This window comes from Salvia splendens, chromosome 5 (genome assembly GCF_004379255.2).
Source record: "Salvia splendens isolate huo1 chromosome 5, SspV2, whole genome shotgun sequence".
Classification (NCBI taxonomy): Eukaryota; Viridiplantae; Streptophyta; class Magnoliopsida; order Lamiales; family Lamiaceae; genus Salvia; species Salvia splendens.
This window is the reverse complement of record NC_056036.1, coordinates 2,336,080-2,361,334: the sequence shown is the minus strand read 5'-3', so window position 1 is coordinate 2,361,334 and position 25,255 is coordinate 2,336,080. Positions and strand designations below refer to the sequence as shown.

General features: G+C 39.9%; 4 protein-coding genes across 7 annotated transcripts; 3 read left to right on the top strand and 1 right to left on the bottom strand.

Moving 5' to 3' along the window:
* The first annotated feature begins 1,104 nt into the window (after positions 1-1,104).
* LOC121802086 lies at positions 1,105-10,797 on the top strand. Of its 2 annotated transcripts, none has more exons than XM_042201653.1 (9): positions 1,105-1,728; positions 7,723-7,933; positions 8,279-8,364; positions 8,470-8,861; positions 9,082-9,181; positions 9,477-9,530; positions 9,623-9,709; positions 9,943-10,071; positions 10,194-10,797. In XM_042201653.1, exons 1-9 carry the CDS (start codon positions 1,603-1,605, stop codon positions 10,506-10,508), a joined length of 1,500 nt encoding a protein of 499 aa, XP_042057587.1. In that variant the 5' UTR covers positions 1,105-1,602; the 3' UTR covers positions 10,509-10,797. The 2 variants fall into 2 exon arrangements, with proteins under 2 accessions (XP_042057587.1, XP_042057585.1); XM_042201651.1 differs by having other exon boundaries at positions 1,107-1,728; positions 7,723-8,019; positions 8,146-8,364.
* A 294-nt stretch (positions 10,798-11,091) lies between these two features.
* Positions 11,092-16,749, top strand: LOC121802751 (AP-1 complex subunit sigma-2-like). 2 transcript variants are annotated; one of them, XM_042202444.1, is made up of 8 exons: positions 11,092-11,233; positions 11,961-12,047; positions 12,293-12,384; positions 12,506-12,614; positions 12,704-12,739; positions 13,542-13,628; positions 16,141-16,233; positions 16,445-16,749. In XM_042202444.1, the coding sequence occupies exons 1-7, from the start codon at positions 11,231-11,233 to the stop codon at positions 16,210-16,212; spliced, it is 486 nt and encodes a 161-aa protein (XP_042058378.1). In that variant the 5' UTR covers positions 11,092-11,230; the 3' UTR covers positions 16,213-16,233; positions 16,445-16,749. The 2 variants fall into 2 exon arrangements, with proteins under 2 accessions (XP_042058378.1, XP_042058380.1); XM_042202446.1 differs by lacking the exon at positions 13,542-13,628.
* Positions 16,750-17,360: 611 nt separating this feature from the next.
* On the top strand, positions 17,361-20,164 carry LOC121805000 (UPF0047 protein YjbQ-like). Its single transcript, XM_042204745.1, has 7 exons — positions 17,361-17,741; positions 18,384-18,444; positions 18,559-18,653; positions 18,737-18,770; positions 19,486-19,540; positions 19,641-19,683; positions 19,882-20,164. The coding sequence occupies exons 1-7, from the start codon at positions 17,469-17,471 to the stop codon at positions 19,951-19,953; spliced, it is 633 nt and encodes a 210-aa protein (XP_042060679.1). The 5' UTR covers positions 17,361-17,468; the 3' UTR covers positions 19,954-20,164.
* A 120-nt stretch (positions 20,165-20,284) lies between these two features.
* On the bottom strand, positions 20,285-23,907 carry LOC121804999 (chaperone protein dnaJ 10-like). Of its 2 annotated transcripts, XM_042204744.1 has the most exons (11): positions 23,836-23,907; positions 23,580-23,721; positions 23,328-23,387; positions 23,107-23,189; positions 22,834-22,993; positions 22,018-22,147; positions 21,750-21,908; positions 21,084-21,262; positions 20,915-20,995; positions 20,685-20,828; positions 20,285-20,558 (listed from the first exon to the last, which is right to left on the bottom strand). In XM_042204744.1, exons 2-11 carry the CDS (start codon positions 23,664-23,666, stop codon positions 20,466-20,468), a joined length of 1,176 nt encoding a protein of 391 aa, XP_042060678.1. In that variant the 5' UTR covers positions 23,667-23,721; positions 23,836-23,907; the 3' UTR covers positions 20,285-20,465. The 2 variants fall into 2 exon arrangements, with proteins under 2 accessions (XP_042060678.1, XP_042060677.1); XM_042204743.1 differs by having other exon boundaries at positions 23,580-23,874.
* Between the last annotated feature and the right edge of the window lie 1,348 nt (positions 23,908-25,255).

Below are 25,255 nucleotides of genomic sequence, written 5' to 3'. Positions count from 1 at the left end.
AGTACTCCTACATTTTAATAATCATACTATATTTGAAAAATGTTTGCAAGTATATATACTAATATCATTAAATTTGGTCAATCATACCCTAAAATGCAATTTTCGACGCTCGAGTGATGGTTCATAGATTTAGCATGCAATTATTATGATTATTTTCAAATAGAAAAAGTACAAAAGAAAGTAAATTATCTACTCATTTTAAATAGCCAGCACAAAGTTTGGTCAATCTTGCAGTTTTTGAAAATGATTGATAATATTATAATTTTAATATTTTTTCTTAGTTGTCACACGGAAAAAATTCAGAGTGCTATCTTTTTAATTTAACGAAGCATGTTTATGTGTAATAATTAAATACATTACCTACTAGTATATATTAATGATGTCATTTAATTAGTCCAAGTTTGTCCACGTAGTATTTTTCCTCCGTCACATCATGCAAAAGCCTCCTATATGGCGTACAAGATTATAAGACAATTGGAAATATGTCAAAATTATGATATAATCGGCCATTTTATACTCCATACGTAAGTACATGTTTCATATTTTCTTTTCGACTCGTCCTCAAATACATGTCTCGTTTATATTATACTCCCTTCGTCCCAACTAAGTTGAGACATAACTTTTAAACACGAAGATTAAGAAATTGTGTTGAAAAGTAGGAGAGATGCATAAAGTAGGAAAGATAAAGAGAAAAGTAAAGTAGATACTGAAATAAAGTAAGAGTGATTGGATGTTTTTTTTTTAAAGGGAAATGACTCAACTTTGTTGGGACATCCCAAAGAGGAATACGACTCAACTCAGTTGGGACAGATGGAATACTAATTTTAGTAAATGAACTTTACATTTCACTAACTAATTCTATTCACACTTTATTATACAATTAACACTACCATCCATCCCAATCTAGTCGTATTCTTTTCCAGATTAGTAAAGATAGTTGAGTTTTTTTTACAAGAAAAATTCATTGTCTTTTTACTTCATTTCATCTTCGTCTTTCATAACTTTATTCCATTTTTTGACAAGAAAAAATTTATTCTCTTTTTTCACTTTGTTCCTTCTTTCTATTTCATACGGATACTTTATTCCTTCTTTCTATTTCGTACTTTATTTAATTTATACACAATGTCTTAAATATATAAAAACGGTTTTAGTAATTTGTAGTAAATATTAAAAAAGGAGTACATTTTGAAATCTATTCTCATTTGCCGCAAAACACAGAAATAAGTGAGCATTCACCGACAGTGTAGCTGAAGACGATGATCACAGCCCTCCTTCTCCCACCATAATTACCATTTTACCGTTGTTACCTTTCTCCATTCAATTTCCTTCTTCAATGGCGTCGACCTACTGAATCCCTCCCAATTTATTATGTCCTCCCACCCACCCAATCTCGCTTGCTGTGGGGCATTCTCCATTTAATCGTTTCGGCCCCTCTCCACCTCTGCTCGCAGATGCTGATTGTTGTCGCCACGCCAACTCTTGGGATATTTTTTCGATGATTTTATTCTTCCAATTCCATCTCCTGCCCCACCTCGCGATTCTTCCTCTGCCACTGTCGGTGCTGCCTCGTTGATTTATTCTGATTTTCGCTTGCGAACTCAAATGGACTGCTTCTCCTCTCCTCCTCCTCGTCCTCCTCCGCCGCTGCTCGCTGCTGCATCGCCTCTTTGCAGCCCGGGCCACGTGCTCAACATGTCGTCGTCCAGGCCTTCCCACCATATGAATCGCGTGAGTTGATTTTGCTCTTGTGATTTTTGTTTTTAGTGAAAAGAAAGACACAAAGCCATAATTGTGAAAGCAAGAATAAAGATATCCGAGAATAGAATGAGAATCTGAAGGCTACTGTTTCATTGATTTTGATATTGAATACAAGCAGCTATATATACTAGAGTATGGAACAATCTAGATCTCTCAAACAAATCTGATTACACAACTAAACACACTTAAGAATCTAATCCTAACAAACTGCCGTGCTCCTCATTCCTTGTAGCAACACGTCCTTGAACGTACGGGAGTGGTCCCATGCTTTATAAGCAACAGCTGGACATGATGCCGAACTCCCTTCTCGGCTCATAACCGAACTCCGGCGTGCATCTTTCTTTCCAGCCGAACTCCCTTCTCGGCTCATAACCGAACTCCCTTCTCGGCTCATAACCGAACTCGGACGAACTGCAGAGTGCGGAGCCGAGGACGAACTCAGACGGACTGCAGAGTGCGGAGCCGAGGACGAACTCGGACGTTCAATCTCAACACTTCTAACATCCCCCCTCAACCTGAGGGAGGCTAGAGAAACTACGCCGAGTTTTTCTCTTAGCTTCATGAAAGGTTGCAGACTTAGAGGCTTAGTAAATGTGTCCGCTATTTGATCCTGTGTAGGAACATGCCGCAGATCTAAATCCTTGTTTAAAACCTTGTCTCTAACAAAATGAACATCAAGTTCAATGTGCTTGGTTCTAGCATGCAAAACGGGGTTGGATGCAAGAGCAATAGCACTGAGATTATCAACCCATATGACTGGAGCAGATTTAATAGGTAGTTTCAGCTCATGCAGTGTTGAGTGGAGCCAAGCAACCTCAGCAGCGGTGTGAGCTAAACTCCTGTACTCAGCTTCTGTACTGGAACGAGCCACGACGGTTTGTTTCTTGACACACCATGATATGAGACTTCTCCCAAAATACGTGCAAAAACCAGTGGTCGACCTTCTATCATCAATGTCTGAGGCCCAGTCAGAATCAGAAAATGCAGAGAGAAGTCCATTCGATACTTGAATTTGAATCCCATAATCTATGGTGCCTGAAAGATACCTCAATATCCTCTTAACAGCTTTCCAATGAGGATCAAGAGGGGAAGCCATATATTGACTAACTTTGTTTACAGCATAATTGATGTCGGGCCGGGTGATAGCAGCATATTGGAGAGCACCCACGATACTCCTATAAAGCTTAGCATTAGATACAGGCTCACCAATAATCTTGCTGAGTTCACAAGTGGAAATCATGGGTGTAGGACAGCCCTTAGCTCCAGACATGTTGGCCTTCTTCAGAAGATCCCTGATATAAGTTGACTGACAAAGATGCAAACCAAAGTCAGTTCTAACAACCTCAACTCCAAGAAAAAGGCTGACTTCACCAAGGTCTTTAAGAGAAAAATGAGTATTAAGCTGAGAAATGACACTTTTTATAGTGTTAGGACAACTGCCTGTGACAAGCATATCATCCACATAAATCAAGATATAAATGGTCTCTGATTCTGACTTTCTAATGAACATAGAGGCATCTGCTCTGGATTGAGTGAATCCTAGAGAAATGAGTACAGAGTGTATAGTGAAGAACCAAGCCCTTGAAGCTTGCTTAAGCCCGTAGATAGCTTTGTTCAGCTTGCAAACAAGATGTGAACCACCCTGCTCAAATCCCTGAGGCTGCCTCATGTATATATCCTCTTTCAACTCTCCATTAAGAAAAGCATTGTTCACATCTAAATGAGTAATTCCCCAGCCACAACTCACAGCAATAGTTAGGATCAGCCTGATGGTGGCTGGCTTCACTACCGGGCTAAAGGTTTCAGTGAAATCAAAGCCGGGCTGCTGTGAGAAACCTTGTGCAACAAGCCTAGCCTTGTGCCTAGCTATCTCTCCAGAGAGGTGAAGTTTTAGCTTAAAAATCCAAGTGCACCCCACAAGATTTTTCCCAGGTGGAAGAGTTGTTAACAACCAGGTTCTATTCTTAAGGAGAGCTAAGTATTCAGCTTCCATAGCAGCTTTCCAAAGTGGAAGGATAAGAGCTTCTGAAGCTGACTTTGGAGTATAGTGTGAGGTGACAAGAACATTATAAAGCTTAGGCTTAAAAATACCTGCCTTAGACCTTGTAGTCATGTGATGCTTGCTGGTGACATTTGTATCATCCATAGAAACAACTGGAGCTGCAACCACTTGTTGAGTACCCAAGACAGATTCAGTAGTTGTATCAGCAGTTGAAGACAAGCCTTGACCACCTGTGTCATGAAGAAAACCAGGAGGTGAAGAAGGTGGAGAAAGATTATCATCAGGAGAGAGCACTGGAGCAACAGATGTGCTAGCTCGTTGACTCTCCACAACAGGAGCTGTAGAAAAAAGTGGAGCAATAGTGGAATCATTCAAAGTTTCAGCGGGAAAAATGGATGAGTAAGGAAAGATTTTCTCATCAAAGATAACATCTCTGGAAATGATGACTCTTCCATCTGGAAGAAGAGCCTTGTACCCCTTGTGTGATCCACTATATCCCAGAAAAACAGATTTTTCTGACCTGCCTTCTAGCTTGTGATTATTGTATGGTCTAACCAAGGGATAGCACAAGCATCCAAACACCCTCAAGGCAGAATAGTCAGGTCTTTTTAACATCAACTTCTGAAATGGAGATATGTCTCCAATCACCTTAGATGGCATTCTATTGATCAAGAAAACCGCAGAGACAAAGGCATCATCCCAAAAATAAATTGGAAGAGAAGCTTGTGTTAGGAGGGCAAGACCTGTTTCAACAATGTGCCTATGTTTTCTCTCAGCCAAACCATTTTGCTGAGGAGTATAGGGGCATGAAACTCTGTGAGATATGCCACTTTGCTTGAGAAAAGAGTTCAAGCCTTGATACTCCCCACCCCAGTCAGACTGTAGGCATTTGATTTTGGTTCCCAGAGTATTTTCTGATGATGATTTGAACAATTTAAAAACATCCATAACAGCACTTTTAGCCTTTAACAAGTATATCCATGTAAACCTTGTAAAATGATCAACAAAAGAGACATAGTACTTGAATCCATTTCTCGAAGTTACAGGGGATGGTCCCCACAGATCAGAGTGCACAAGCTCTAGAGGTGAATGAACCTCAGATTCAGAAGCATGATAAGGGAGTCTATGAGCCTTAGATACACAACATGAATGGCACAATTGATTTTCATTGATTGAACTTGCAGAAAGATTACAGCTCTTGAGGACACTCTTAACAACATCAAAAGTAGGGTGTCCTAATCTATTATGCCACAAGGATAATTCAAGGTTAACATTATGATTCAGATTATCACTATGAGCTGGAATGGCTGAACTAACAGAGTAGACGGCTGGATTGCCTTGATTGAATGAAGAAGGAAAAGGAACGGCTGGAATGTTGGAGCTATGGCTTCTCTTGATTGGTGAGTGGTCAACTAGAAAGTGGTATAGTCCCTTGTTAAAAACTCCCTTGAGCACGGTTTCCCGGGTTTCCAGATCCTTGACAAAACAAAGGTCAGGATGAAATTCAAAGAAGACACAATTATCTCTAGCAAACTTAGATACACTAAGAAGGTTCTTGGTTATACTAGGAACATGCAAGAGATTCTTCAATGTTAGTTTTCTGGAAAAATCACAATGAGGTTTCAATTCTGATTCACCAATGTTAGATATAGATACAGAAGATCCATTCCCGAGTAGAAGCCTCTTACCTCCAGTATACTCCGAGCTAGTGTTGAGATTGCTAAGATCTCCAGACACGTGATGAGTTGCTCCGGAGTCCGGATACCAGCTTGTTGAAGTGCCTGGTTCAAATCCAAACTCTGATGCAGTAGCAGAATTTAAAGATGGAGGAGGCCTTGCTGTGGCTGCCTGAACCAGATGTGCTGAGGGGTTGAAATACCCTTGATGCTGTTGACTTTGAGAGTTTCCTCTTAACTGAGGTTGCGGCTGTGGAGGTGAGTAATTCTGCTCGAACCGATGCCAACATTTGGCTGCACTATGCCCAGGTTTATCACACAACTGGCAGACTACTTTATTGTTTCCTCTACCGAAACCTCTGCCTCCTCTTCCTCCTCTTTGGTTCCTTGAACCACCTCTGCCACTTCCTGGATTGGAGCTAGAGTTGTAGGGATTGAAATCTCTTTTCTGATTTGTCTGCTGCATCAGATTGAGAGAAGGCTGTGATCCTTCTGAGCTGGAAGAGTGAGATCTTGTAGTCTCCATCCGAGACTCAAAAGTTAGCAAGAAGGCAGTGGCATCTCCGAGGCTCCAAGAATCAGACCTTGAACTTACAGCACACACCGCCGGGTCATATTCTTGCCCAAGACCTCCAAGAATGTGCATGACTTGCTCATCCTCTGACACTCTACATCCCACAGATCCTAGTAGATCAAAATAATTTCTCATCTTACCAATATACTCACTCATAGTGAGTGAATCTTTCCTTTGATTTTGCATCATCTGCCTATATTGCATAATCTTCGCAGTGGATCGGCTGGCAAAATTGGTTTCAAGGGCATTCCAGATGTCCCTTGAAGATCTTAGTCCAACAACAAGGCCAAGTGCTCCTTCTGATAGAGAAGAAAGAAGCCAGGCCGCCACTCTTCTGTCTTGCCTTTGCCAGGCGACGAAATCTTCATTTGCAGTGATGGATCCTCCTTCTCCTTCTGCAATGAATATGGTTTGAGGTGGAGGTTGCTTCCCACCATTCAAATAACCTTCAAGGCCATATCCATAGGCTGTGACATCTACCTGCTGTTGCCACATCAAGAAATTGGAATCATTTAACTTCACTGAAATCGGTGGAAGCTGCGCATATATGGGTTGAGCTCCTTGGCTCTGAACAGCTCCTCCATTTGTTGAACCGGAGCTTGCCATTTGTCAAAAACAAACAAGAAAAGAAAAGGAGTATAGAGACAAGATCACAAGGATCCTGCTCTGATACCATGAAAAGAAAGACACAAAGCCATAATTGTGAAAGCAAGAATAAAGATATCCGAGAATAGAATGAGAATCTGAAGGCTACTGTTTCATTGATTTTGATATTGAATACAAGCAGCTATATATACTAGAGTATGGAACAATCTAGATCTCTCAAACAAATCTGATTACACAACTAAACACACTTAAGAATCTAATCCTAACAAACTGCCGTGCTCCTCATTCCTTGTAGCAACACGTCCTTGAACGTACGGGAGTGGTCCCATGCTTTATAAGCAACAGCTGGACATGATGCCGAACTCCCTTCTCGGCTCATAACCGAACTCCGGCGTGCATCTTTCTTTCCAGCCGAACTCCCTTCTCGGCTCATAACCGAACTCCCTTCTCGGCTCATAACCGAACTCGGACGAACTGCAGAGTGCGGAGCCGAGGACGAACTCAGACGGACTGCAGAGTGCGGAGCCGAGGACGAACTCGGACGTTCAATCTCAACACTTCTAACATTTAGTAATGTTTGTACCTACATTGCTACATTAATTGTGGATAATACCGATTTAATAGTGTGTGTGTGTGTAATGGTTAAAGGGAGAATGTGATTTATGGTGATGAACTGATGATGATGAAGGCAATGCCGTTATGTTATAGAGATTCAACAGTCATTTGCTGTGGATTTCACATGTTTTGGTTGTTTTGCTGAAAGGGATGTATGAGGTCTTGTTATTCCAGTTGTTTAATAAATGCCCAATTTCATTTTGTTATGCTGAATCTCGATTCCATTGGAATACTTGGAGCAAGCGTTGAACATGTTTGTTTGTGCAAGTAAGAGCAGTCGAATTAGTTGAACCTCTGAAGCAATGTAACTTCACCGTTCACCTTGATAGACGACTATATGAAATAATAGCAAGTGAAAACACAGAATTAGCATTATTGCATTTTGTGATTCTACTATTGGAGCATTTTGCTATTATGAACTTAGTTGCTTCTTGATTCTTTTTTTTTATGTATGGTGAAGTAATTCGATTATTTGGCTCTGTTTGCTGCAGACTTCATCAGATTTGGTGAAAGAAATCACTACACTCGATGTTGAAATAGTGCGTTTGGAACAGTATCTTCTTTCTCTCTATCGTACATCTTTCCAGAAAACTATCCCAAGTAATCCGGGATACCAACAAATGACTGGAGTACAGCCATGTGTTACTTCTGATCAATCATCCCAGAGAACAAAGTCAGAAATGTCCAAAGACTGTTATGAACATCAAGGATATTTATCCCCCACTAGTGCCTTAACTGGACCAAATGATATGGTTCCGTTTACTACTCCAAAGACATCATCTGAAAGGGTGATATACCTATACCTATTACCTTGTTTCACATGAGTACAGTTGGCTTTCTACACACTCACGTATATTTGCTTTCACATAGTAATTCATCTAATATTTGGACTAAATATGGTTGGTGCATTGCAGGAAAGGAAGAGTGTTTATCGTACATCTCTCCAGAAAACTATCCCAAGTAATCCGGGAGACCAACAAATGACTGGAATACAGCCACGTGTTTCATCTGATCAATCATCACAGAGAACGAAAGATTATTATGAACATCAAGGATATTTATCCCCCACTAGTGCCTTAACTGGACCAAATGATATGGTTCCGTTTACTACTCCAAAGTCATCATCTGAAAGGGTGATATACATATTACCTTGTTTCACTTTGAGTACAGTTGGTTTTTTACGCACTCATATAGGAATTCATATTATATTTGGGCTGAATATGGTTGGTGCATTGCAGGAAAGGAAGAGTGTTGTTTATTTTAGACGACGTTGTCTTGCAGACCATCTTGGTAATTTTTGCGTTGATGATGCCTGCATTTTCCCGGACAAGCTATCTGAAGGTATCTTAAGGTGTATATCTGCCATTTACTGCAAACTGGGCAGCTCCACACGAAGTCATAAAGGGTATTCAGTTTCTTCCAATTCATCATTCTGGTCCTCAAGCACTTTTTCTCCCAGAAACTTATCTGGCAATTGGAGTCCTCAGTGTAATGATGAAGTTTCTGAGAGTTACACGATTGAAGGTCTGAAACAAGATAATGGACCTTATGCTGCAATGGTTGAAGTCCTGAACATATGCTTAGATGGCGAGAGTTACAGTCACGCTGCCATAATGCTTCAGAAGTTCAGGTTTGTATTTACAAATGTGCCCTATTTAAACTCCATTTATGAAAAACTAATGAATTGGATCATATATCTACCTTAAACATAAAAAAGCTAGGTGATAGGAAATATATTTAATTATGTTCCATACGGGCCCTTAAGTTGAGAGTGAATAGTTATCTCTCCTTGGTATAACTAAGCATGATAATGCTTTTGCAGTGTGATCATTTGCTTTTACTTTTCGCAGGTCTCTAGTCAAAAGTCTTGAGAATCTTGATCCGAGGAAGATGAGGCGCGAACAGAAGCTTGCCTTTTGGATTAATATTCACAATGCATTGACGATGCATGTATGTCTTTCGCCCTTCTCTAACATTATATTCTGATAAAGACCATACCACTTAAAATAAACATAAATAAATGCTTGAGTGGTCTGAACCAGATCTGATGCAAATCATTACATATAACAGGACAATATTGCTACCCCTTATATAGTTCTCTCGTACAAACAAAAAAATGTATCAGAATGCAAGCTGAATTCTATCTGAGATGCATAATCTGTAAACTGGATATTCACTGGCTAAATGCATCAAGTTGCAAACTGGAATGATGCATTCCTTCATTTATTATCAACTTTGTTTGCAGGCTCATTTAGCATATGAAACTCAAACCTATACAAAGAGCACTGCCATCACAAAGGTAATGGCTGATAAGAGAATTTTATGCGCTCAGTCTTTCATTAGGTTCTTGTCTACATATCTGACATTTCCATGTGCAAAACTCCCTTTCAGGCTGTGTATAATGTGGGTGGGCATTGCATTAACGCTTACGACATACAAAGCTCCATTTTGGGAATAAAATCTCACTATTCTGCTCCGGTAAATGACTTTCTTGAGCTGGGCATATTGTAATGTAAAAACAAGTACTTTACATGTGAATGCAATCCGATCGACTTTGGTTATATCCTGACTATTTAGACAAAACAACTTATTGAGATAATCATAGTCTTTTCCTGATTGCTGATTATCTGACACAAAACTGAAATTTTCCCCACTCCATAGCTTTCTTGATTTAGCAACTTGTTGACTTAATATGGCATGCACGAATGCAGTGGCTTCAGACACTTCTCTCTCCGGGGAGGAAATTCAGAGCTGGGATCTCAAGACATGTCTATGCTATTGACTATCCCGAACCTCTGGTTCATTTCGCACTTAGCTCAGGAGCACGCTCTGACCCTGCGGTAAGCCCATTTGTTAGATGTTTCTCTGACTTGCATGATCTTCTTCTATTTGGTCCACAGCTGAAAATAGTGTATTCTTCGTTCCTTCTTATTCTCAAATACTTTTAAATGACGGATTGCAGATTCGCATTTACAATGCAAAGAGTATATTTGAGGATCTGAATATTGCCAAAGAAGAGTTCATACAAGCTACAGCATATGTCCATAAGCAGAAAAGGCTGTACCTGCCAAAAATCTTGCACTATTATGCCAAGGATATGTCACTTGGCATGTCTGCACTTCTGAAAGTTGTTGGTGACTGCCTACCTGAATATCAGCAGAAGGTGGTCGACAGATTTGCAAAGAGTCGACCTGAAAAGTGCGTATGTTGGCTAGAGGAAAGCTCGTCTTTTCGGTATTTGATCCATAAGGAAGTAACTGAAATGGCATGGGGATGATTTCATCAGTTTTTAAAGATTATTATGATGTTTTGGTTTGCATTTTTGGAGGTTTTGTGTACAGTGAGATTGTCAAAGTGTGACTAAGATTTTATTGGCTTTTTTATAGAGAGAAAAAAAATCTCCTCTGCTTGAGAGGTTTAGTACTTTTGTTTACAGTGCTATGAGGTTGAAATGAATTGTGGAGTATAAACTAGTCCTTTTCTTTCAGTTATACTCCATATGGTTTGTGGAATTGTATGACCTCAACTTTATTTGCATTAGTTCCATCAATATTTAGTTGATTATATATGACATTCATCAATAAAATTAACAACATAAATATATTAGTTTTATAATTATAAAAAAAATTGAGCCCGATTGGCTCGACGAGTTGTCATGAAACCTGAAGATTTAAGACTAGAGTTAACAATTTATAATCCGGAAAATTTTGACATAACAATATTTTCCTTGCTCTCTTCCGAAAACTTATTTTCAAAGTGAAGTTAATCTTATTCGTATTTTATTTAATCATTTACTATAAATAATTAAATATTAAAGATCGGGCCAAAACTATATTTCCGATAAAGGTGAAGGACTAACTTTTAATTTTCTTTCGACCAACAAATTCTCAATAAGAATACACAGAAATGAAATCTGAAAAAAGGAGACGGTTGTGAAGTTGTGAACAGCTGAGATCAGACCTCCGATTGCAACTCCGACGACTTGCCGCCATCCCCGCCATGGTATCCTTCCCCATCCCTACCTTTTTCTGATTCTGCACTTTCTCTAACTGCGATTTCACATTTTTTCATTCTCATACGTGTATTTGTGTAAGAAATAATTGGTGATTTCTATATTTTCACCCTCGTGATCTGATTAGTTGATTAGATCTCCTCTCAATTTCTCTAATATTATGAATTAATCGGGATTTATGAGTTCCAATGCGTACATGTTAGCTGTGTTGGCTAGTTTGTTAGCTTCATTTCTGCATCGCTCTATTTATTGATGCCGCTGGGGTTAATAGACTCGGCTATTGTTAAATTGACATGAATTCGAAAACAAGGCACTTCCAGTTTTCATAAGCTAGTGAATGAAAAAACAAACGAATGAATTTTTGCTCTTACAACGTATTTAGCAAGCTGTCAACAGGATACCATTCCAACTATAGAATTCATCAACTAGGATTTATGTAAGTAGAATACGAGATCAATCAGTATCCATGTTGTGTGCATTGTAACAAGGCACCTATGTAGGTCATTTAAGCTGTGTCTTTTGCAGTCCTTAGATGGATGCTATGCCATTTTCTATGTAACTAAATTACTAGCTTGATCATGTTTTGAGTACCTAGTCCATATGTTGATAGAAACTCAATTTCTCCTATTGCTTTCTAGTTTATGAGATATGCCGTCGATAAATGATGTACTGCTTTTCTACTGTTGATGAGCGACTAAAGCTTCTCCATCGTTTCAGATTCACTTTGTTCTTCTAATTAGCAGACAAGGAAAAGTAAGGTTGACAAAATGGTACTCACCATATTCTCAAAAGGAAAGGACAAAGGTATATGTCTTTACTATTGATCTATGCTTAAGAAAAAGTGCATTCTCATCTCATTGTTAACCCTTTTCTTGCTTAGAGTTAGTTCTGTCTTCCTTTGACTTATAATATGATGGTAAAAATTGAAAACATAGAATTGATACAGGAGTTTATTTTTCAAACTTAATTTGCTTGTTATTCATTCAAGCTATGTTGTTAATTCACTACTCTTTTTAAAATTAACTAACGAGGAGTTCTACCTGGTAAAGGTTATCCGGGAGCTTAGCGGTATGATTCTCACTAGAGCCCCTAAGCTTTGTAACTTTGTTGAATGGAGGGGATACAAAGTTGTTTACAAAAGGTAGTATAAATTTTGTATTCTCTCTAAACCTGTCCCACTTTTTTTAATATAACTTGTGTTGCCCCCTTACTTGTATAATGTGCACGGCTAATTCTTCTGCATTGAACTGATTATTTTGCAGGTATGCTAGCCTTTATTTCTGCATGTGCATTGACCAGGATGATAATGAATTGGAGGTCCTCGAAATTATCCATCATTTTGTTGAGATACTAGATCGCTACTTTGGAAGTGTAAGGCTCAAACTGAAGCAACCTTCTACTTTAAGATTTTATTTACCTTTTGATATGATGTTCAACATGTTATTTTGCTGTATTTTTAGGTCTGTGAGCTGGACTTGATCTTTAATTTCCATAAGGTATGTTGATAGTTGCCTCAATTGTTTTTGAAATGTTTGGGGAATTTCCGTCTGTCCAAAATAAGTTTGGTGTGAACTGTGAGACATCTATCTCTGTTATTAGTTGTACCCTGGAAGGTACTAACTGATGGCATTGTCTCCTCACTCTTGTCTCTCTTTGTCCTATTCTCGTTTTTGTCTTGATAGTTCACAGTTCACACTAATAGTTTTTGTTTTGAAAAGTTCAATGGCTATTGTGGCTTCCATGACTAGAAGTGTGAAAACGTAGTGCGTTCAATCTTTCTATGTATGTGTTCTTACAGAATAAGACCTAGCTTTTGCGTTTTGCCTTGCCTAAGGCCATTTGCGCTTCTTTGACAGTTGCCCAGGGCACAGGTTTTGGTCTGATTCCACACACTTCCTGTATTTTTTTGAGATTTATAGATATTAGCTAATAAAGAGATTTAATCATATATCTGCATTGGATCAAATAAAGCCCAACTGCCAAATAAGTCAGGGAATCAACTTGCACACAAAGTACAACTATAATATAACCCTCATCACTTGGTGAGAAAACTACTCCCGTGCTTTCAGTGGGACTCAAGCCTCTATATTTAATTGCTTGTTCATTTCTAAATAGAAATATTGACCCATAGAAGTCATGTATCCGAATAACTGCTATTTTTATTTCATGATGTAATAGTTTTGTTTCATTCTATTTGGTTTATTTTCTTTTCTTTATGGTGTAATATACAGCACATAATGCAGACGCATAGTGGTCACCATATCTCATTGTAACGTTCTAGGTTTACTGTAATGGCAGGCTTATTATATATTAGATGAAATCCTGATTGCTGGTGAACTTCAAGAGTCGAGTAAGAAGACAGTGGCACGCCTAATAGCTACACAAGTACGTAAACTTGAAATCTTATGAAAGATTTCCATTCTAAACTCTGTAGCCTACTGTTAAGGACCTAAATCCCTAACGATCCGATAAAACGGACAATAACGAGATAAAGATAATCCGGCGCCCGTGAGGGTCGGCGGAGATAAAGATCTGGGCGGCTGTGCGCGGGTTCCAACCCGTCGGGCAACGGCTACAGATCAGATATACGTTCCGGCTGTGCGCGGAGACCTTCCGTCGGGCAGCAGGTAGCGTAAGGAATTAGGGATTCAAAGAATCACACGTGGACTTGGCCAAAATAATATTGTATTTCATTGAATGAATATTATGGAAGACTCCACACATATTTATAATATGTGTGGAGACAAAAAAGATATGTTAAATCCCTATAATATCTAAACAAAATAATAAAAGAAGATATGCTAAATCCCTATGATATCTAAACAAAATAATTATAATAGAAGAGAGTTAGGATCGTATCAACTCCCCCACGGTTGAAATCCACCTTGTCCTCAAGGTAGGAACCATAAAACCACGAAGAGAGTTGAAAGTAGAAGCTCTGGCGAGGTATCTCCTCCTGGATCAAACGCCCACCGAATAGTTGTGCGTCTCCCTTCATCATTTCCACCCAAATCACCAATAGAGAACCGTGTTGGGTATAAGATATGGACACCCCCGCCATATTGTTGTCGTGACAATTCAACGCAAAAATGAAAAGTTTTGCCACACCTCCATGAATGCTCAAACACGGCGTGTCATTTCCCGGAGGAATCAACCTTGCATCGGCGGCGAGCGACGGTAATCGAGGATTCATACTTGTAACATTACTGACATTCAAATCCACATAGACACAAACAAGTGCTTGCGAACCGGAGTGAGCATCACCTGTCTTACCCAATTCTTCTGCTTTTAATTTAAGCTCATCCTCAAACAACCTTTGCTTCTCTTCCATTTCCTCTCGACTGTCCTGTTTTTTCATATCCAATCCAGCCTCGATGCCATCAACAAGGCTCTGATTCTCCATGCTCTCTCTCTTGTTCGGCTTCTCACTCAACACACTGAAATCTTTTTCTTTCTGCTCTAAACTAGATCGAAGGGCTTCGGTTTTATTTCCTTTCTCCAGCAAAGTCGCTACATCATCTTTCATCTCCAATTCCTTATGTGTTGGAACACTAATATCATCAATCTTCTCGCCATATGCCCCGACAAGCACTTGCAGCGGCGTATTGTTGGTCTTGATGATCTCTTCCAGGGACTCGTCATTTTGTACAACAAGATTAGCACTCCCATTGTGAGCAACGTTGTCGGGAACATCCTCAGCTAGATTATCGTCATCAATATTCTCCTCAAACAATGCATTCACGCAGGCGAGAAGGGCGGCTTGCTCCAATCTACAACTACGTAACTTCTCGTTGAAATCACTTACGGCAGCTAGTTGGGCCGGGCAAGGCGAACGAACCTTGAGACTGGGGGCAACAACAGGCAACGTCGTTGTGCGGTGACCCAACGATCGGTCGCGCGGTGGTGGCTGGTACATAGGCTGTGTGTGCAACTCTTCCGGTGAATCCCAACAGGTAGGCGAGTGCGTAGGTTGGTCAGAAGTTTGACTGGTCACCAGCGTGGGCTGACTGTATAGGTCTCGCGTTGGCTTTTCGGTGGAGTAGCGGGACTGGTGGGAGGCGGGCTGGACTCGCGCTCTCACCTCCTCCCGAGGGCGAGGTCGGTCCCAGCACGTCTCCGAGCGTCGTGGCCGGTCAACGGTCAACGGTCGGGTAGCCGCGGTCCTGCTGTTGCGCCGGTGGGTCCCAACAGGTAGGTCGGCGCTTGGGCGGTGATGGCGAGTACATATCTAGCTCGTAGGATGAAGAATGTTGATATGCAGTGGTCCGACGGGTCCATGGTGGGTCCCAGCAAGTGGGCTGTCGGGTGTGGCAAGGGTGAAACGACTGCACGAGTTGCGGGAAATTGTATTTACGATGGCAATAGCTGGCGTAGTCGTATGACATGTCGACGGACTGAATCGTGGTTGTGGTAGAAATGGTGGTGATTTATTTGGGGATATGGATAAACGCAGACGGAGGATGCTGAGCTCTCAACGAGAGCACCAGTTGTTAAGGACCTAAATCCCTAACGATTCGATAAAACGGACAATAACGAGATAAAGATAATCCGGCGCCCGTGAGGGTCGGCGGAGATAAAGATCTGGGCGGCTGTGCGCGGGTTCCAACCCGTCGGGCAACGGCTACAGATCAGATATACGTTCCGGCTGTGCGTGGAGACCTTCCGTCGGGCAGCAGGTAGCGTAAGGAATTAGGGATTCAAAGAATCACACGTGGACTTGGCCAAAATAATATTGTATTTCATTGAAGGAATATTATGGAAGACTCCACACATATTTATAATATGTGTGGAGACAAAAAAGATATGTTAAATCCCTATAATATCTAAACAAAATAATTATAATAGAAGAGAGTTAGGATTGTATCACCTACCAAGTAACAACCAATTGTTTTTACAGGATTCTCTGGTGGAGGCAGCCAAGGAGCAAGCTAGCTCCATAAGCAATATGATTGCTCAAGCAACAAAATGAGGATGTACTGGTATATAAATGGTTAGTATTATTATACTTTTAAGTCTGTGTTTAGATTTTTTCGAGATTGATCGGAAGTTGATTGTTCTGTTGGAATTTCATAGTGACTATCGAGAGAAGTTTGCTATCCATAACTTGTCATAGCTGCACTGCTTTATCCATACTGACACCTTATGGTGTTTCATCATACAACCTCTAATACATATTCGCATCGTGTTGTTTTTCATTGTAGGAGCTAGACTTGTCTGAAGATGTCGGGTTTTCGAAATTGATGGTGCAATGTATTCCAACTTCTGTGTAGTGTATTGCAGCTGCGTATTGAAAAATTAGATTTGGTTCGTCTTTGGCTACCGATTTGTATCAACTTGCTTGGCCAGTTTATGGGTAGCCATTTACTATATTACAATGATATTGTTATCATCTTTTTTTGTTTGTGTTGTCATCCATTTAGTTTCATGTACCATTATGACCGAGTGCTCGGATAAATATTCATTTTGTCACTTGATTTTTTTAACAAAAATCAACTACTTTATCTCTCCTCTTCTCCTCGTAGCAGTTTAAAACGGAAGTAGTACTATTATTTTAAGAAAAATAGTATGCTACATGAAATTTTGAAGTTGTATACCATTCCACTCTAGGTTATCTGTGAAAACTCTGTTATATATTTATAATAATAATAAGAAGAAGAAGAAGAACAACAATAATAAGTTATTGCTATTATTTTCTCGATTAATAACTTGTCAAACAATTTTTAATACTACTAGTACTATAATTTTAGAATTATGAATCATTTTTATGTGTGTGTTATTATTTTATGTGGATGATATTTTGTGTTTGTATCCTATTTATTGCTATTATTATTATTATTGTCAACAATATCAATTAACAATTTAAGGATATTTAATTTTAATTATTACAAAAATTGCATACTAATTACTACTAGTAGTATAAATTAATTGTTACATTTATTAGCTAAATAAATTTATTTATTTAATATAAATTCGAATTCTTAATAAAAAAATTATATTTACATAATTTATTGGAAGGAATACTTTACTTTGAAAGCGACGAAACAATATTTCTGGAACAGAATTTCCTAATTTGTTCTTAAATATTAGTATATCGAGATAGTATTTTGTAAATTACTTATAATCTAATTGAGAGGTTTCTCAGCTACAGTTCTCTTCAGACAATTGGCGCTGAATTTATCGATCGTACTTTACAAAGAGATTTTATATTTAATCAGAAATTCGCAAATGCAAGCGGCAGCTGTAGTCCCACCGCCACCGGTGCCGCGGCCCATTTCCTCAGTGATTCCGGCAACGACAGCGATATTCCTCTCCTACAACTTCCCGACGACGCAAGCAGTCAAGAAGCGGCAGCTGCAGTCTACTCGTGTGCATTACCGGCAGATTCAAATGGCTACAGCATCACCGTCGCCACCGTCTGTTGGAACGGCGTCGAAATGGGTGCAGAAGACCATCACCATCCCCGCCCAGAGGCGAGGCTGCCATCTCATCACCTCCAAGGTCTTAATTTTTCTTTCTGTATTTGATTCTCCACGAAACGATTGCTTCCATTGGTTACTTGATTCAATTTCAGTATCTGCTTTTACTACGAATAAATTTCAATTCAATCAGAATTTCTTGTTACTAAACTATAACTCTCTGTGTGTGTCCAGTTTCGTTCATTTAGATGGAGATAATTTTTTTTACTTAACTAAGATATTTGGAGAACTTCATTTCTAAAACTGAGGCAAAAAATTGTGTGCATCCAGTTATCCACACCAATTAGGATTGACTATTCCCAGCTAGGGCTTATTACCATTATTAGGATTTAATTAGGGAAGATGCACCGTGCATCTGGTTGCACTGAGTGTGCCTCTTGAACTGACAACGACGTGTACCGAGAAGACTTCTCCGAGGCCTCTTATCACGACATATCTAGGATAGTATGATCGAATACACTTCCCTTTTCTAATGTTTTTCATGTAGTAGTCCTCAAGACCTCAAAGCAAATTTTGGTATCACTAAATGCCTTTCCTATTTAATCAAGGGAGGAAATTGCCTTGTTTTGTTACTGACTTACACTAGTCCACAATGAGGATGACTTCTCCCATTAATTTGCATTGTGTTTCTGTTTTTGCTTCACTACCTTTTATTTTTTCTCAGATTTTGAAGGAGATTGGGCAGGATCTATCAGGGTTTAAGTGTGGTCTTGCACATTTTTTCCGTGAGTTCTGCCTGTTCGGACTAATTTGGTGTAGTTTTACTACTTTAACATGTTTTTTAAAGAATCTGGCTCGTCCTAACCTTTTCACCATTTGAATCCATCTGCTAATAACAGTGCAGCACACAAGTGCTTCTTTGACTATAAACGAGAACTATGACTCGGATGTTCGTGATGACACAGAGACATTTTTGAACAAAGTAGTTCCTGAAGTAGGTTTTCTTTTTCCATGGTTGAGCATGCTTGGCATATCTTGTTAGAGGATGATATTTACACGTTAAATTTTTCGTCTCAGGGGAGGTCCGCACCATGGAAGCATACTTTGGAAGGTGCGGTGCATTTTCATTCTTATTTTTAACAGATATGATAAGAACATAAAAAGGCAGTTATTAATAGATCTCTGTGCATACTTGATGATCTGAGTATCTAGTTTATGTAGAGGTCATACATGTAAAAGATCCTCTTGCTGCCAATCCACCTTATGCCAACCACAGATTACTAGTAGTGATGAAAAAAACAATTGGAGCTGCTTTGGAATTGAGTGACAATTAGTTTCCCGAAAGGGTGGCTTCCCTGAAATGTCTTGAACCTTATATTAGAAATGAGGCTTGAGTTGCTTGCTAGCTCTGGGGGTGTGTGTGATGTACCATCATCAACATGAGTTTCTTGCTGGCTATGGGGATGGGAACTGATAGGATCAGATATTTATGAGATTTCTAGAGTAGGTAAAGAAGGCTTGACCATATGGTGGAATCATCGTACAACTTCTTTCCTGGGAGTTGTTCCAATCTTCTTAGAAAAGAATTAAGTTTTTATTTGCTACAGGTAGTATTAACTTTGATATATTGTTAAACACAGAAAATAGGAGTCATAACGTTAACTGGTTTTTCATTGCTTAATGATTTAAGACAAAGTATTAAACCAACAAGAAATCATAGAGTTAGATGTAAGGTATAATCATGAAAAACCTAAAAGCAAAGTAGAATCTAGATTCTTGAACTTGATAACAAACTGATAGGTAGTTAACCTTGTGTGATGTTGCAGGTCCGGATGACATGCCGGCACACATCAAGTCATCTATGTTTGGCTGCTCCCTCACGTGCGAGTTTCAACCATTTGATTTTAATTTATGTTGCAGCGTATTATTGTCGGCCAAATTGAATTGACTAACCACCATTCTTTATATCCTACTTATGCAGGATCCCTATATCAGATGGACGACTGAATATGGGAACCTGGCAGGTATTTTCATTAACCTCCACGAATGAAAAGAATGATTTATTTTTCGAAGTTGCATGCCCCTTTTTTTATGCTCCCAGAAAGTTATCTTAGGACACTGCTGAGTTTTTGGCCTCTTCCTTATCAAACCAAAGTATTGCCATTTGGAAGTTATTTGCAGAGGTGTTCTAAAATGTATGCTTGAGTTGTCTTTTTTGTCAGGGTATCTGGCTATGTGAGCACCGCGATGAAGCTACTCCTCGCAGAGTCGTGGTCACCCTTAACGGGATTTAATATCTCATTCACCGCTGCAACCTCCTTCTCCGTCTTCTTACTAACTCACTACTGCAGAATAAGCTCGTTTTTCCTGAATAATTGGGATCTAAGTTTGAACTTGTTTGAGGTGCATTTTAGTGTAAGAGATCTTTAATGGCAACCCTTCTCTCTTGACTGGTCATATATATATATATATGTACTCACTCGGGCACACCGTTTGTTATGTTTATTTAGCTTCTTGCATTATAATTGAATGGCATTCAAATTTGCCACACCAAAGACTGCGAATAAACATTAGTTAAGTGAAAAAATGTAGACATAAAAATGTGATGAATCTGAGGAGCATAACTTTTCAACCAACATACTCAGGTTTGGATAAAATTACATAAAATAAGCACAAAGTGCGGTACATGATTCATACATACTGTAATGATAATAGATAATAATGATATACACTAGTTGATCACTAGGCTAGCAAACATATATCACAATAATACAACAGCAAATGCTCTCCAATCTGTGATGCATGCTTATGGTTGTCTGTGAACACCAGGTGGGGCAGCTGGCCTTGGAAAGTTATTGTACGGGCCTCCGGCAATCTGAGGAGCCTCCACATACGGGCTCTGTATAGTTCAATAAAAATAGTCGTTAGGCAAGACATGAAACGACATAAATGAACAAATTGTCTAGATTTATATCATTGTTTAGTTTCTTATAGAGAAATAGGGAGGGTTGAGACAAAGTTATACTGTGGTTGTAGAGACATTATCGTCGTTTACTGATCTAGCAGATGTGCTTGAAGGAGCATTGCTATGACTTGGCTCGCTTCCAAACAGTTTGTGGCTTGCAGGATCGGTTGGCACACTGTTACTACCGTTAGCTGGTTTCACCTTCTGAAAACAATTCGAGTAAAATATATTATATGAAATAGAAACTTATATATGGAAGTTGATGAGCATTAGGGTGGCCTCTCAATTACCTGGAATATCTTGCCAAGAGTTTTCAAACCCTTTGCCCGCATACGGAGCTCCTCTTTCTTGGCATTGTTTTCTTGTAGAACCTGAGAGCATAAATTCATCGATAAATAGAGAGAAATTTTCTGTGAAGTTAAAGTCAAGATTCAAAAGAAACAACAGCTGTTGGCTAACCATCTGGCAAACACGAGAAAGGGTCGCTTCGATATCAGCCACATTGAGCTTCCAAAGTGAGTCGATCATCAACTGCTTGTGCGATTGCATATATGCCTCAAGTTCTTCCTCCGTATAATTCCCTTCAGCACTGAGCTGTTTTTTCATGTCTTCTTGCAGTTGAATTAAAGCAATCGCACCTAAGGCAACAACAGATATAAAATAATGTCATGAGTTTTGTAGGAAAAAAGCCAGACACAATTTTAAGATCGCGTATTAAGGAATCTAGCTAATCATGCCGCTCCCTATGATATAGCCAAAATTAACCAAAGTTACTCTGCACTTTTAAGCTTGCGTATTAAGGAATCTAGGTAATCATATCTTATTTCTCGGGGCCTCTTTCTGTCCATGTGTCGACTGTGACCTTGAATAAACTACACATGATAAGAGAGAGAGGCAGATGAGATTTGTTGTCTACATAAGTTCTTACTTATGTGTCTAGAGTTGTGTTTGCTTGGCTATCACAAAACAACAAACAGATGGTTGCTCAACAGTGTCTAAAATTGTAATTAGAATATAGTTCAGTTCAAGACGCATGAATTTGATCTGGACAGACTAAGATGAGAAACGGGCAAGTGATTACGACCAAGCAAAGCAGCTTACGGAATCAAATGAGTTTAAGCTAACCTGTTGCAGCTGTTAATTGGGATTTGATAAAGTGTCCTTTATTGCGGAACCACTCAGCAACAAACGGTACGCCAAGGTACATCACCTTCTTCCCAAGCTCTTTTGCTGCCTGCCTTGAATATATATAGCCAATAGTGTTCAGCATATCCACACCATAAGCTGTTTAGAACATTGCGTCATCAATATGCGAGTTTGTAGCTCCCCAAGAGAATAGCAGAAGACAGGCTACAAGACAAGGAAAATAAAGGATATTGAAAAGGATTCTCACCAGCATTAGAAAGCCTTGATACTTCAGCCTCAGCATGGTGGATGAATTCCTTTTTATTTCCTTGGACATACACGTTGAGTCTATCTTTGAGTATGCCAGCAAGCTTCTCTTCCCTTTCCTTTTGGACACTCTAAATTCAAAAGGAAAATCAAAACTTGGCCGAAAAGGAGATTTTGCTAAACAGAAAACTAATATAGAGGACTTTTGCACCAACAATGAACTCCTACATCAATAACTAAGTGCCCAATCTCCATAACGGAAGGGATGCCCGGAAGTCATAAATTACTTAACAATAACATAATACTTTGTTTCTTTGTGTTAAAGCTTGGCAAAATCCTAAAACTAGGTCAACTACACAAAAGTTGAGAATCTGGATTTATTATTGCCCTGGTGCCTTTTGTAGACAAAAGTGACAAACAAGCTCCAACTAAGTACAACATAAAACCAATGAAGCTGTTTAAGCAGAGACTGGATTACTAAGGAGAGAAAATACCATCAATCTAAGTCTATAACTACACGATAATATTCTTTACCAGTAGACTGGAATGATGCTTCCCACCTCAACGGTAAGTATTTTGAAAGGACAAAAATGACTCACAGTTTTGTAGGAATCAAATGTCAACATTCTTAGACAAAACTCCTCAGTTTTTGCACCAACATGTTTTTTGCCACCCAAATGAACCACAAATTAATATAGATGTAATTTAGAGCAATAATCTGATGAAACTGGTTCAATATAGAAATAAGAAACTATAGAATTAGCACATGTAACCCCATCAACACTCGAGGCAGAAATTTGTCTAAATAAAATAGTACCCGCATTTTTTCCTGCAACTTTTTAGTATCCAATTCCTCTCCTTCTGTGAAAAGATCCATAGAAGCCATTGATGCCATGGCAAGCTGGCCAATGTATTCCTCAAAAAGCTCGCTTCCAAAAAGCATGGCAAAGATTGCAGCAGGATCGATAATTGAATCTCTGAAAGGATTAACAGAGAATGTTATCACAAAGGGATGAGCAAACACCTAGTACAAACCATCATCATTTTATGCCAATAGCTAAATGCATGAAATAACTCAAACTAAACTTACGTCGAAATTCCTGATTTCCCATGAGCATCATAAGCTTGTCTCTGCGACGGGTCACTCAGAACTTGATAAGCTTCACCCAAAATCTGAGGGAAAAGTACAAAAGAAAGATCAGCCACCTCAGTGTACATGAAACATCAACATACCATATTACTATTATAAAACTAATAGGTGAGCATTTCACCAAACAACAAGATAAAAACTTGGAAAATCAATCAGCTCACCTGAAATTTGTGTGCTGCATTAGGATCGTTTGGATTTTTGTCCGGATGAACTTGCCTAGCCTACAACAAGCATTTTCATCCAACCCCAGTTAGAAACATAAAAATCCCCCAAATTGATAACCCCACACCCCAATTCCAAATTTCGACTCAAAATCATGCACAAAAGTAAATCATAGCAACGGTTACAGACTGAATTGAAAATCCATAGTCCTAAAAAGCTAGGGCACGGCTGAAAATCAAAATCAAACACACCTTGACATAATAAGCCTTCTTAATCTCGGCCTCAGTGGCTGTGGGGCTCACACCCAACACATCGTAGTATTCGGTCTCCTTCACCATCTTCTTCGCTACTCCAATTTCTTCCGATCAACAATCACGCTAACTAAGCAATTGTCTGATGAAATCACTGGAAATTACTATCCGTGCAAATGAAATGGCAGTGTGGAAAATGTAAAGAAAAACAAACTGAAGGATGTGGTGACGAATTATGCAGGAAGAGAGATGGCACCTCAATACGAATGATTCGATTCATTCAATGTTCAACAACACGATAAACTCAATGACAAAAGGTTTGTTAAATCATATATATAGCAAGTCCTAACTAAAATTAGTTAAATAATACAGTAATTAATTAAATCTTAATGAATAAGTTACTGAGTCTAAATTATTTTACAACTCTCAAATAATTAAATAATAGAAATAATAAGAGCATCCGCAATGGCGCCATCCCGGCGGACGTCCGACCAGCGTGCCGGACGTCCGCCATTGTGCAAAGATGACGCGGATATGGACGTCCGCTGCGGACACCGAAGTTCCGCGGTGTTCCCGGGACGTTCGTGGCGACGTCCTTGCGGACGTCCGTCATTGCGTTGACCCCACGGACGTCCGCGCGTACGTCTCGATTATTTTATTAATTTTTTTGAAAATTCTATAAATACGGCTCGTTGAATTTCATTTCATTCGCCGCACTTGTATTAACGAGTATCTCTCTCTAAATATTTTTCTTTCGAAGATAAATGGAGCACCATGATAGTGATTCCCCGCCACGAGCGAGTCACAGGGACCGATCTTTCCCGTTGGCGGAAATACCCAAATGTCTGCCACGATGTCCGGAATGGCGGGGATGATGCCCCAACTCCAAATGACGACGGGGATGATGCTCAGGTACTACAACATGTACTCGCCTTGGTATGGGATGATGCCCCAAATGCCCGGGGTAAGTGCCGGAATGACCCGAATGCCGGGGATGATGCCGCCCCAGAAGCCCGAGATGATGATGCTGGGGATGATGCAGGGCTCGCCTGTCGCTGCGGGGGGGAGAGTATGCAGGTGGTCCCCCAATCACCGGTGGACAATGTCTATCGCCCCTATATGAATTTACTGTCGACGGACAACCCCCCGAGTACTACTCTTGAGACTCAGTTCACTGGCATCGAGACGTTCTCGATGGAGGAGTTGGGCTATTTCCGATCCAGGATTCTCCCTCAAACGCACCAACGGCGATAGGGAGGAGGGGAGGACAGGGAGAGGGAGGGGCAGGGGACGGGGCACTACCTCGCCTGCGGTGGGGTAAGATCGTGAGGCGGTGGCCGCTGAGGTGGGGGAGGGATCTAGCGGGAAAAAGAGGACCGTCTGGAGCACAGAGGAGTGCATCGCGCTTGCGAAGGCGTGGATCAGTATAGTGGAGGATCCATATATCGGGGCTAACCAGCATATCGACAGGATGTGGTGGCGCATTAGCCAAAGCTACCTCCAATTCAAACCGCCAGGGGGGAAGCCTCACAACGGAGAGCAATGCCGGAAACAGTGGGAGCGGCTGAAGAGGCAGCTCAGCCGATTCGCCGGGCATTTACACAAACAACCTCCGCTCGGCAACCAGCGGCATGTCTGCCAAGGATGTGAAGCTTCTGTCTCACCATCAGTTCAAA